General features: G+C 38.7%; 1 protein-coding gene across 5 annotated transcripts in view; it reads left to right on the top strand.

Annotated features, from left to right (window-relative positions):
• Window positions 1-14,005, top strand: part of SMARCAD1 (SNF2 related chromatin remodeling ATPase with DExD box 1) — a 390,786-nt gene that overhangs the window by 360,324 nt on the left and 16,457 nt on the right. For 3 of the 5 annotated variants that reach the window (XM_081020719.1, XM_081020718.1, XM_081020717.1), the window contains 6 exons: window positions 1,509-1,665; window positions 2,567-2,630; window positions 3,788-3,879; window positions 4,780-4,863; window positions 5,777-5,861; window positions 10,615-11,009. In XM_081020719.1, coding sequence (XP_080876845.1) covers window positions 1,509-1,665; window positions 2,567-2,630; window positions 3,788-3,879; window positions 4,780-4,863; window positions 5,777-5,861; window positions 10,615-11,009 — 877 coding nt within the window. Of the gene's footprint in view, window positions 1-1,508; window positions 1,666-2,566; window positions 2,631-3,787; window positions 3,880-4,779; window positions 4,864-5,776; window positions 5,862-10,614; window positions 11,010-11,274; window positions 11,661-14,005 lie in introns of those variants that run through there. The other 2 variants (XM_081020720.1, XM_081020721.1) reach the window with 2 other exon arrangements.

Below are 14,005 nucleotides of genomic sequence, written 5' to 3'. Positions count from 1 at the left end.
GATGAGCATTTTAACATGCCCTCAGGCATTCGGTTTTATAAAAAGATTTGGAAGATAATGTATTATGAGTTAAGTTTTCAAATAAATGAATGGAGTTTTGAAACTACTTTTTATCTCTTGTAATTAATGCATTTAATTCCTTTTCCCAAGGCAACACTAAGGCAAATTAACAAGTATTTAACACCTCTTGAAAAGGGCTGCTTCATTTCACTGTGGTCAGGTGTTGCGGTTCAGAATCAACTTCCTAGCTGAGTGTGTAAACTAGATGGTATTCGATAAGGCCTTATTTCTCTTTGTTAATAATTCTGTTATTGCTCAAGTGTACTTGAGTGACTCCTGTAAAGTATTTGCTGTGCTCATGAGATAGAGAAAACGAACTTCTCAGTCAATAACTAGGCCTTCCTAGCGTGTTCAGAATCTTTTTTTGTTGAACAAAGGAACTAACCTAATCTTTGTAAATAGCCAGTCACTTATGGCCATTAAGTGGAGCCACTTATGGAAGCATTAGGTGCTTCCAGTCCACATAATTATTGTCAGCCCACAGAAGCATCTCTTTTGTTGATCAGAGTCTGCTCAGTCTATGCAGGGTAGCCAGTGTGATGCTGTTGATCTCCCAGTTTCCATTAGCCCTGGCCAAACTTGGTCAAGGATGATGGGAATTATAGTCTATAACAACATCTGGTCAATACCACATTGGATATTCCTGTACAACCACTTTTGTGTGTGTGACAGATGCATATACATATTGTCTAGGAATTCTTGTATCAAGTGTGCTGTACAACTTATGTGATTTTTAAGAGCTTCGCTGTGTACCTATGAAATCTTATAAGCTATCCACACACTCTCTTGAGTAGATGTAACCTTAAAAGCCAGTAAGGTTGGAATACAGAAACATTGGCACAGAACAATGTAGAATATAGGTAAATTAGTTTTGACAATATTTTTGAGATTTCTTAGATGCAACTCAGAATGTTCAGGGATGGGTAATGTTGCATGGGGTAACTGGCAATTTTCTTGAAAGCTACTTTGACATCAGAAAGGCATAATCTTAGAAAATTAGGTTTCACCTTCTTACAGAGAAAATGTTGTATCTGCTGCAGCAGAATACTCCAGAGAGGAATGCAGATAAATTCCCTAGACAGAAACGTAGCCTATAAACAGCTCCTGTGTTGGGTAAGTTTTTAGGATAAGGCTAGAGCTAATTGCTTGCTTTCCCAAGGCTCTTGACAGGGCATCTGGTTTTAAAAGTTAGATTCCAAAGGAGTAGCCCTATCAGTCTCTTTGCAGTAAAAAACAATGAAGAGTGTTGTGCACCTTAAAGACCAGTTTTAAGATGGTATACCCATTCAGAGATTACAGTTCACTCAATCAGATGTGTCCATGAAATCCTATGACATAATAAATTTGCTGTTATTCCTACCAGTGCTACTGTGTTTATATATTTATAGAAAATGCAATACTACGGTGCTTGACTAAAATGGTGTAAATATTTTTACCATGCACGACAGCTCAGAGCCGTCAGATAGTGAAGAGGATGAAGGCAAGCCATCAAAATCTGTTAAGGAAAATGAAGAAGAGGAGGAAGAGGAGGAGGATCTGAACTATTGCAAACTCCAAACACTAAAGGAACTCTTTCCACAAAAAAGTGACCAAGAGTTACTACAAGTACAGTAATATACTTTTGAATTGTTAGCTAATTTGAAAGGAGCACCAGTCATAAAATATTGTGAAGAATGAATTACAATATTTAGTCTTAAAGCAGTGTTAGTGTACACTTGGAAGTGAGCTACTTACTCTCACCTTCTTACTCATTCTCTCACACACTGTGACTCAGGGAGTTCTGTTTTCAAATCTTGCATTTTCTGTGAACAGAGTAGGTGATCTTGGATAGGCAACTCTTCTATATATAGTAGCCTGAGAACTTAGTCTCTTACACTATCTACCTTTCATGAGTTCATTCGTATTAGTATGTATACTCTTGCCATTTTGTCCTATAAAGTGTGATTCCCCCCCCCCCCCCGGGCACATAAAAATGATTAGAAATGCAATCCATAAAATAATAGCTTAAGTAAATGTTATTTAAGTAGAAGCTTAAAGGCTTGCTGAGGTGGTCCATGGAAAGCTCTTTGAAACTCATAGCAGCATATAATCATTAAATAGTGCCAGTGAAAGAATTGTAGAGTGGGCATGCAGAATGTAGCAGCTTCCTGAGAATCTCTGCTTTCCCTCTTAAACAAGTTTTTGACCCATTGTGACTGTCATGATGCAGTTGAAATAATGTGGGCAATGTCTCCTAACAGCTCAGAAGGCAAATGGATTTCCAGTGGACTACAGTGTATTGCATAACTCCTCTCCCTTTATCAGTAGCAAGTTTTCCCAATTTGCATAAATTGTATGGATTGCAGAATTCATATTTTTTGGGGTGGACAATTTGAATACAGAAGAACTTTCAAAAACCATGCATAGGATTTCACTGTAAATTCTTCAGAATATAATTGAAATTCCTCTAATTTTAATAAAGAAATGTTTGTTGACTTTTTTGTCCTTTCTCTCTCTCTCTCTCTAGCTGATATCATCAACTGCTACAATGGATGAAGCTATAGCTGAAGGCTTGAAGTTGAATGAGGAAGGTAAGAAGTACTGGTACTTTCTGTTAATAGTTTCCAAGCAGTTTTTTACCTAGCACTTTAGCATTGGTTGGCACAGAAAATGCTATGCAATTCCTTTTTGTTTTAACCACTCTAAATAATTTGATGTCATCTGCAAATACGGACGCCCAACTAGTTACCCTTAACCCTAGATTATTTATGATCAAGTTGCAAAGCACTGGTGCCCATACCATCTTTGCCCATACCCATCTTTGGGGACCTAACTGTCTAAGGCCCTTCATTGCTGATTCATAAATTCAGATATAATTCCATCTACAAAGCATTTCTATGCCTAATTTTGCATATGTTCACATGAATATTGGTTAAGTTCCATTTTGTGTACTCCATTTGCTTCATATTATCAGGATCAGTTTGAAGGCTAGGTATTGGCAAATGCAGTGGTGATCTCACTTGTGATAGCATACAGATAAGTTGGTATCATCTGTGGAAGTCAGTTCTACTGAAGTTAAGGGGACTTGCAACACACTCTTGCACATATTAACTCAGAAGTAAGAATTAACTACATAGTATGGTCTTGGATTTTGGCTACAAGTTATTTCAACTGTACATCTCTTGCATGTCTCAAAATGGCATTTCTTTCCTTGTTTGTTTTTGCTCCTTGGCTTCCCCTTCTATCCAATTTTCATTTTTTAAAAAACTGAAATTTTACATCTTTTTATAGCCTCTCAAATGTATATCTTTTTTAACAGCAAACTTTTGTGAAAAACATTTCGGCTAGTCGTCCTGTGTATAAAATAATAGACATGAAGAAACATGCCTGAATATAAGGGCATGGTTCCTTTGATTCTGAGCAAGTTTTAAAAGAAGGAGGAATTTCTGAACATCTGCTATTTTTTTGTCTCAGTGGGTTTGTTTGTGTGTGTTTGGTGGATGGGTGGGAGAGAAAAAACTGGCAAAATTTTATTTATTTTATTTCTTATGAACTGCCAACTCATAACAAAAATGTTAGTATACAATAAAATTTCTACATTTTTTACTGTTTGGTTAATTTGAAGTAAAAAACAGTTTTTGGTTTTGATTAAAGGGCATTTAGATTAATTGCTAAGCAACAAAGTGCTTTGATACTGGACTGCAAGAAGTTGCCAATTTTTTAAAAATCCCCTTTTTAATTTCAAAAGGCAGCTCTCGCAAAAGGAAACTTGAGGAAAGTGCCAACGATGGTACTGAAGATGAGGATGACCAAAATACGAAAAAGAAAAAGCTTGATCCTGTAAGTAGCTGGTTGTAACTTCCTTTACATACAGAACCCCAAATTAGCACTCGTTGAGTAAACACCTTGTCAAGATTTTCCATGTGTGTTCAGTTCCTGAGCTAATTATTTATGAGATGAGTGCTAGAGCATTGGAAATTAAACGTTCTCCTAATCATATCTCTTTCATACACTGAATTTTCTGTATTTAATGCATGACTTGGTAGCCACATGTCCGAGTTAGTTCACAGGGGGGAAATCACAGATGTTTGGGCAGCTCCAATTCCTCTAAGCCATTTTGTGTGGCCTCTGACCGCTTTCTTTCTAAATACACAGATGAAGTTTTCAAACCTTAAGTGTGCGGAAAATAATCTTGGTGAAGACATTAATCCATATCTGGCTACAATAAGTGCCGCTGATGAATCTGGAGGTTTAGCTGTATCTGCTACACCAGGGATAGGGAACCTTTTTTCAGTCTGAGGACCATGTTACTTTGTGGGCAGCCTGCCAGGGGCCACATTCTGGTAATTGAGGAAAAGTGAGCAGTGCAGCAAGTGTAAATTTTTAACATTTGTACAGTAGGCAATGTCTGAGAAACACTCACACACTCTTCTCTATTTGCTACCCAGGCAAGTAAAAGGCATTATCAGATTTGAAGGACATTTCCAACCACACAAACACTTGAAGGAAGGTGTGAAGCAGGACTAGTCGGGGGGGGGGGAGGTTGGGGCAGAGTTGTGAAGGACAGTTAGGAAGGCTTGCAGGGGGCTGCCTTTGGCCCCCAGGCCTGAGGTTTCTCACCCATGGACCACACACAATTGTGGTTCCTTCAAGTTACCTTTTTCATTCAGTGGGCAAGTGTGTTGTCTAGTTAGTGGCGTAGGATAAGTCTAAAATAAATGAATCTTTTCTGAACTGTAGTTGCAGAGTCCTGAGAATCAGTGGGAAAAGCGTGAAAATCTAGTATGCAAACTGCACAAAGAATTTCCCAGCTTGGATAAAGAGGTATGTTACATTCAGCCAAAAATGTGTTGTATATAACCCTCTTACAAAAATTAGTCCACATTCTAGTTACTGTTATTAGCTCTCTTCCCTTTGCATAGGGATTTGGAATTGTGTAAAAGAGATGAAGTGACTTGATCACGAGTACTTTTTTTTAGGATACTCCATTCCATTTTCCCCCATCCCCAGTTTTCCATTATCCTCCCTCCCTTCAGATACTCAATGCTCATCAACCCTCCCTTTAAGCCACTTGGCCCTCCAGCTGTTTTGGGACTACAATTCCCATCATCCCTGACCACTGGTCCTGTTAGCTAGGGATGATGGGAGTTGTAGTCCCAAAACAGCTGGAGGGCCAAGTTTGGCCATCACTGCTTTAAGCTTTTCTAAAGTCTTTCGTACCTCTGCCAACATTGGGATTATCCCAAGCCTGCTGAAACTTTCTTCTTCTACATGAATAGTGTCATATTTGCTACATAAGGGTAGACACTTGGAGAATGGATTTATTGTTAGTGTATGTAATATATATAATAGTATGTGTAATAATTGAGCAATCTAGGAATAGATTCAGCTTTCAGTCCACATTATGAGCTAGAATAGAGACAGTTAATATTACAGTAGAAGATAGTGTTGTAAAGAAATAATGTGAGACATTCTTGAATTTGCAGCTAGTGATCTGGAGTACTTTCAGCTTTAATTGTTGGATAAAATGTAAAGGTAAAGAGCAATTTTGTACTGGGCAGTAGTAGCCACAGTGTATATTGTATGTTCTCATAGTTGCTGTAAATGAGAAGGTTCCTTGATTGTCTTCTTTGTTTTTATCTGCATAGATGTTTGTCTAGTTGTGATAATACATTGATATTCATAGGCTGTTAATTCTGTGACTATATAGGATTTCTGCTTACTGTTTCTTAAATAGGAGCTGAGAGATGTACTTCGGGAACACAACTGGATATTTCAGGAAGCTTTTGAATCTTTAAAAGTATTCATGGAAGATCATGAGGGTAAAGAGTATTTCGTTTTCACACACACACACACACACACACATATATATACATACACCCATATAGGCTTTATCATCCCAAGGAGTTACATGTCCTGTTGTAAGTAATATGTGAAATATTTTTAAATGGGAAAAATGACCAAGTCAGATGCTGATATAAGAATATATCTTTTATTATCAATGATTCTGTGATGGAGTAAAAGTTGAGGAATTCTAAGTGATGTAAGGCTTGAGTGACAATTGTGGGCAGAACTATTGCAATGTATTTTCAATCCTGCAATCTCTTACCATTTGGTGAGAGCCTTGTGGATGTATGCCTAAGGTCTTCCTAGACCAGGCATCCCCACACTCGGCCCGCCAGGAGTTTTGGGACTACAATTCCCATCATCCCTGACCACTGGTCCTGTTAGCTAGGGATGATGGGAGTTGTAGTCCCGAAACATCTGGAGGGCTGAGTTTGGGGATGCCTGTCCTAGACAGACTTCAGAAATTGCTGTTCCTGCTTGCAGTCTCTCACTCATGTCAAGCAACACTCTGAAATGTTCTCTGACTTCCCACAAATGACTTCAGGAGAGGCTTTAGTGATGGAGGTTCTGCTATGCAACAAAGAGCCCAAAATGATATGAGCAGAAGCAGTTTAGCAGCATTGCTCTCTTCCCTGCCATTCTTTCTGTTTCTTTCCTTTTCTTCATGTTTTCCTCCCCAACTAGGGATCTAAGATTGGGAAGGGTCACAGCTCAATGGCAGCACACATGCTTTTCATATAGAAGGTCCCAGGTTCAATTCCTGGCATCTTCAGGTAGGGAATAAAACAGATTCCTGTCTGAAACTCTGGAGGGTTGCTGCCAGTCAGTGTAGACTGTACTGAGCTAGATGGACCAGTGGTCTGACTTACTATCAAGCAGCAACCTTTGTCCCTAAGAGTGGAGCTGCAGTGTAAGCATTCTGCATATTTCAACTAGCCACCTTCATCCTGCATTAATGTCATTGTACTGCTGTTATTACAGTTAAAATATTTTAGATTGTAAACTGATGGAAGGAACCTGTCTAATTCTTTGTAGAATACTTAATAGAGACTGCCATACCACACTGCCAAGAAGGATGCAACATTTTTCACATCCTCCCTTTCTTGATTGTTACTAAGCACTACTTCTGACATTCAAATGTACTGTTTCCTGAGCTTTCAAGTCATTTAAGTAGACTTTCATATCCCTGCTAGAGAGCTGCCATATACTGCTGCTGCCACTAGCTTCTTCCCAGCCTTTTGGTTCTACCAACATATTCTCTGCTTGATTTTTTTAAAAAAACAACACCATCAGCAGATCAAATTGCTAGAAAAGCAACAACAATAAAAATGACTGCAATTTGTTGTTTGTTCTAGAATATACTTTGCAGTTATCAGTTGAATGAGAGCTTTTTTTGTTGTCTGATTTTGTGTTCAAAGCTGATTATTTTAGTTTTGGAGGCATCTTCAAAAATAGTATCGTGATTTCATAATGACCTCTGCTTATTGACTTCTGCTCCATTTACACAATGGGGTTGTCCTCCCCCCCCCCTTCAGACTCCTGTAGTAATAATAATAATAATAATTGATTTATACCCTGCCCATCTGGTTGGGTTTCCCCAGCCACTCTGGGCGACTTCCAACAAAATATTTAAAATACAATAAAACTCCAAACATTAAAAACTTCCCTAAATAGGACTGCCTTCAGGTGTCTTCAAGTCAGATAGTTGTTTATTTCCTTGACATCTGATGGGAGGGCATTCCACAGGGCAGGTGCCACTATTGAGAAGGCCTGTAAGATCACTTCTCGCTGTGAGGAAACAGCCAGAAGGCCCTTGGAGCTGGACCTCAGTGTCCGGGCTGAACGATGGGGGTGGAGACACTCCTTCAGGTATACTGGGCTGAGGCCGTTTAGGGCATTTAAGGTCAGCGCCAACACTTTGAATTGTGCTCAGAAACATACTGGGAGCCAATGTAGATCTTTCAGGACCGGTGTTATGTGTTTTTGGCATGGGAAGATGTGCAGGAAGGCTTGTGTGGGCAAGGGTACCTTCTGCTTGAGCTAGAGGACCTTGGGATCCAAGCCCAAGTGATGCTTCCAAATATCGTATTTTTCGCTCTATAAGACGCACCAGACCATAAAACGCACCTAGTTTTTGGAGGAGGAAAACAAGAAAAAAATATATTCTGAATCTCAGAAGCCAGAACAGCAAGAGGTATCACTGCGCAGCGAAAGCAGCAATCCCTCTTGCTGTTCTGGCTTCTGGGATAGCTGCGCAGCCTGCATTCGCTCCATAAGACACACACACATTTCCCCTTACTTTTTAGGAGGGAAAAAGTGAGTCTTATAGAGCAAAAAATATGGTAAATGTGTTTGCATTCCAAGCCTAGGCCAATATCCAGAAGGACCTTATATACATGTGCAAGTGCTTTCATGCGTGTCTCTCCTCCCTGCTCTGTGTTAGAGGTAGTTCCCGAAGTTCCCCTAGGACAGTTTTGGGAACCACAGTGATTTTCTCATGGCTCAGCACCTTTGTAAATCGGATCACGTTTTATATAAATAAAATGTTTTGGTTTATAGTAATGCGCTTAAAATAGTAAATTTATGTACCGAGAAAGTGTTTGGGAAAGAGACTAGGCTTGAGCATCTTGATTATAAGTGTCTGGAAGATAATTGCAAATAACAAGAGAAATACTGGAACAAATTCGTTTATTTTAAAATATCTCCTGCCTTTCTGCTTGTCACTGGCTGGTTGAACTATGTAAAATGTCAGTATCCTGGACCCTAATTGTTACCACAGCTGCTGTGGCTGCTTCAGCTGCTGCATTTCTGCAGTAGCCATAGGAAGTGTTCTATAACAACCAGAAATGGGTAGTACCAGATATTTTTTGTACTATGGGCGTGGGGCATCTCTTCTCCTAAGCGCTTGAACAATTTGAAACTGCTGGCTTATTCCAGCAGCAGGGGACTTAGGAATGTCCTGTGATGCACAGTGATGTACAATGCCCCCTCAAGTTCTCACATGTTACTGCTGGCGTTCTGCTTGCTTCTCTTTTTAAAAATTGCATTACTAACACTTCATTAAATAGAGGCATAATATTTTAGGTACCTTATAAAATGATGAGCACATTTAAAAGCTGAGGCCAGGATCCAAATACTTGCTTGTGTGAACACAGGAACTTGTAGCAGCCTAGTAGAATTTTTCATCTCAGCAGCATACTTACACACCTTACTCTCCATCATCCCCACAAACACACAATGTCACAAAGTCCTGTCATTTTTAAAAGCAGTTTGCCATATGTGTGAGGAGCTGCTCTTTGAGAAGTACAAGTCAAAAAGCTTCTTATAGCTCACCGTTTTTGTCCTGACCTTGCTACATTAGAACGCACTACATTATCTATTCTGGCATCTGCAAAAAGACTCCTTTAACTTTTATTTTAAGTTTTGTGTGAACTGAATTAATTGCTGTGACTCCATAGTGGGTGTTCCACAAATACACATTACCAACTTTTATTTAGGAATATATGTGCTTGTTATATTTGTAAGCCATCCATATAACATAGTTCCCTAGGGTGGTTTATAGACCTATTAGAATTAAAAAAGCAGCCCACAGTTTAAACAGTAAAAACAATTATAATTAATACAAATTAGAGCAGGGAAACCTAGAGAACCAGCTTAGACATAGCAGCTAAAACTATTTAAAACTGTCAAAAAGATAATTTGGTTCAAGAGTCTAAAAGAACCAGATAAAAGTAGCCTTTGTAATTAAAAAGTCTAGAAGAATAAAAAGATAAGCCTCTCTAGGGACAGCGTAAGAGGAGGTGAACTGTCTGAAAAATACCCTTTTCAACTTCTGTTGTTAAATATAACAATGTACTGCTACTTGCATTCCATTTACTTCTAATAAAAGTCTTTAATGTACACTTATACTGTAAGAATAGGTGAAATAGCTAAGCTGACTTTCCTAACAAGGCTAAAATACAAATCCCTTTTATTATGGAACTATTTACTGTTTTACAGTGAATTCTTCTAATATAATTGAATTATTTAACTCTCCTTTAAGCAATATTTCTTACAACTATGAAATATTAGAAAGTAGCAAGATAGTTAGTTACATGACAGCTCAAACTATGTCTTCTCAGAAGTAAGTCCTATTTAATTCAGTGGGGCTAGGATTTCAGCCTAAGTTACCTTATTTCCAAAAGAACTGAATTTGAGATACTGAAAATGTTTCATGACTAAGATGTCTTTAAAAGTACAGAATTGCAAAAAGTGTTTTAAATAAGCAATACAGGCATGTTTTACTGTTGCTGAATGTGTCGTCATTACATTAAAACAGATTTGGGTACAAAATAATACTTCTTGCTTAAAACTATTAACAGGTGTCCTGTTCTGCAAGACATTAGTGGAAAGCAATGGCTGTTTAATGTCCTGATTTAACCAGTTAATATTTATTTAGAGCTTGAGAAGAAAATGTCTGTTACTCCACCTGTATGTGATACTAACAATAATATTTAAGCTTTTAAATAGGATTGTGCAATGTTCTGTTATGATTGTCAGATATCAGAGCAGCACAATGCAGTCATGGGAATAGTGCCAAATATTGGATAAAATGTTTTTGAGTAAGGAAATGGAAGCTTATTCCATAAAGTAGGCATTGGTTCTGTGCAGCTCTCTCCCCCCCCCCCCCATCATTACTGTCTTCTTGTAAGTTCTCTCTGTGTGTTTTTTTTTTTAATGCATATACAGATACCCAATACCCCTCCAAAAGTGAAGTTTCAAATGGAAAGGGGGTCTCCGTTAATAACAGCCATTATCGCCAGAATGACACTAATGTGAAGCTCAAAGAGAAATCCTCCACACGAACTGAGAACGGCTTCAGAAAGAAAGATAAAAAGAAAAAAATCTGGAGTACTAAAAGGGACTCTCAGGATTTGGAGTACGAGTCTGCTTCGGAAGCTGGCAGCTCCCTTGATGAGGACTACGGTGGTAGTGATGATGTGATGGAGGATGGTTACAAAACTAAAATTCTTAGTTTCCTGCAAGATGCTTCACTGGGTGAACTCACTTTGATCCCCCAGTGCTCTCAGAAAAAGGCTCAGAAGATAGTAGAGCTCCGTCCCTTTAATAGTTGGGAAGCTCTGGTAAGTCTGCATTCATTCTTTAAAATATATATATATACAGCAGGTAATATAGTCAAGGATGCCTTAAATCCAAAAAGACATAGATGGGTGGCCTTTTCCTGATTAGGCTAAAACACTATGCTCATTCTAAGCCAATAGCATTTCAAATAGTGTCAGATGACCTAATTTTGAATGAATTAAGGGGTGATTTTCCTGAAAAACCCAAGCTGATTGGCTGGCAACACTGTCACTCACTCTTGAGCACCGAAACTTGGTTCATTTCACTGTAGAAGAAGAATTTAGAGCTTTCATTTGGGAAGCTGTTGTTTGCTAGCCTGTTCTGATCTGCTGCAGCCGAGAAACCATGCAGAAGGCAAGAATGTGGCAGTATTTCTGCTGCAACTACTTCAGAGAATCAGCAACCGACTTCCAGGGTTGCTCCATGATTGAAGATGCCAGGATGGATATTTTAAGCTTCACTGACGAAACGGTTCCTTTGATGATTTTTCTGGTGGTTGTTCCTCCTTTTAAATCTTTATGCTCTGTCTTTTTAACACTGGTTTTATTAGCTGAGCAATGTGGCCATTTTATGGAGTGCTATAGCTTACAGTTTTCAAAAGCAATGTCAGAAAACCTTAACATAGGAAAGGAAAGAATAAAACCTAGCTAATGGTGAGTACTTGGTACGGTTTCCCAGTCATTGGACTATTTATTTTTCAAATGTTTGCTATAATTGTGTGCTTCGAGCTATGTATGTTCCAGGAAAGTGAATAGCCTCTAGCCAGAGCAGTCTGATTCTGTGTTTGAAAATGCTAATAATTCAGAAGAAAAGTTGTGGAATTACAGTATTTTTAACTTTGTGATTTCTGTTTGATGTGGTTTTAGAGAAATAGTAGTAAATGGGCCCTTTTGACAGTTAGGTGTTGTACCGACTGTATTTTTTAAAGTAGTATTCTCAGGTGGGGGGGGATTGATGGGAATTGCATTTTTATGTATATGTTCAGTTTTGTTTTGTTTTGATTTTAAAAGACCCCTATTATATATGCTGCGTGCTAGTGCTATATATGCTAGTGGTCTTTTAAAATAATGGTGCATTTCATCATTAGTTCCTAGGATGACTTGATCAAGTTTTCAAACTTTTATATTTTAAAGAGTGTACGCAAATTCACAGAAGTGCAGCTTTACTGAAATGCTGCTCCGGAGACTGTTTTGCCTGAAGCCTCTGACTTTGAACAGAACATCTGTCTGTTCTGAAACATGTCGAGCTTCGCCGAGACAGATTCTTTGCAAAAGTAATTGCTAAAGGGCTGCCATCCTCTGAAATAGTTCCATACAATTAAGCTGTGTGGGCCTGTTTGTATTAAACAATCCCTTTCATAAGAGCTCTTTGTCAGCACCCGGAGAGCTGCATAGTTTCTGTAACTACATGCCCACAGTTTTAATAAAATGCAGCAAATTGGAGATCTTGAAAGTTTGAAGGAGTAGCTTTTAAATGTGCTTAAGGCCGACTCTGCAGAGCAGGCCAAACGTTTTTGCTACTAAGTAGTAATGCTATCTTGAAACATGTTTAATTCTAGCTTTATTTTGCTGAATGCAAAAGGTAACCCAACAGTTTTAGTCTACATCCAAAAGGCACATGTTAGAAGTATTTTATTTTAGTGTTTCCATATTTAGTCCATGTTTTTAAAATTTGCATGCTTCCTTCATAGTCTGAAATACCTTAATTCATGGAAACTGTAAATTTAGATTAGGCTTCTTTAATCTGTGTGTAAAATCATGAATTTAATTAGTGGGAAATGTGCCTAATTAGTGGCAAAGTCATTATTTACTGTATTTTTCTGTGTATAAGACTAGGTTTTTTTTACCAAAAAATTAGGTTTAAAATTGGGGCTCATCTTATCCACGGGTAGTGCTGAGGGGTATTTTCCTAATTTAGAGTCCCCCAAAATAGGGAGTGTCTTATACATGGGGGTGTTTTATACATGGAAAAATATGGTAAATATGTTGGGTTATATCCAAATTTCCTTTCCTCCAACAGAAGGGGTTCTCTCCTGAGGAAGAACACCTTTGTGTGCAGGTCATTTTGCCTGCTTATACTCTTATATAAAGAAGACGTGTCTAAAATTTGTGAAAGGGTATTAGTGCTTATTACAGAGTAGTGGGGACCTCATCTGAACTATTTATAATTATGTGTAGCTTATTTTACTCTTCCGGGGGAGGGGGGGAGAAAGCATGAAGTCTGTGAAACTAGTGTGTATATTGTTACTCTCCCCCCCAAAAGAACACCTAATGGAAAATGTGAAACTTTTTCTGTTAGACAATACGCATGCAAGATCCAGTTCTCCGTAACAGTCCGGCAATCACAGGTTAAAATGAAATGTGTATACAGAGACCTTAGTTCTGCAGATCTCATTGGAAAGAATAGAACTTGGCTAAATTGAGGGCTTGATTCAAAGACTTCAGAGACATACACAAGCTTTGGGAAGTATTGAGCTCAAGCTACCTATAGGTTGGGGTGCTGCAGCTTGGCAGTAGATGCATTGCATGCAGAAGGTCCCCAAGCTGAATTATCTTACATCTTCAGTTGAATAATAATAATAAGAGAGAAACCTTGGAAGAACCAGTGGACTTCAGAAAGGGCAACAGATCTGTGCAGGGGGTAGGTGGGTGGAGGCAGCCAGGTACATTTGCCCCAGAACTCAGAGGGCTAAGCTGGCAAAGGGACCCGCCAGGGACTGGCTGCCTTTTTTGTTTTGTTTATAACATTACTCTAATTAAGACTGCTGCCCTGGGCCTCCGACAACCTCTGCACTTAACTATAGACATATGAAACTGACCTAAACCAAGTCGTATCATCTTGTCCAGTACTGCCCCAGAAGCCCCTGCTGAGGTTTTCTAGGTCTTTTGGTAGTGGGACTTTAAAATGCTGAATTGTATCCAGATTGCAGTTGTACTTATCAAATGGACAAACCTGAGCAGCTTTTGCATAAACTGCTTATCATATTGTTCATGAGGCT

Source organism: Podarcis pityusensis, assembly GCF_964106645.2.
Source record: "Podarcis pityusensis genome assembly, chromosome: 9".
In the NCBI taxonomy this organism is placed as follows: Eukaryota; Metazoa; Chordata; class Lepidosauria; order Squamata; family Lacertidae; genus Podarcis; species Podarcis pityusensis.
The sequence above is the reverse complement of the archived record's forward strand: the minus strand, read 5'-3'. Positions and strand labels throughout refer to the sequence as shown.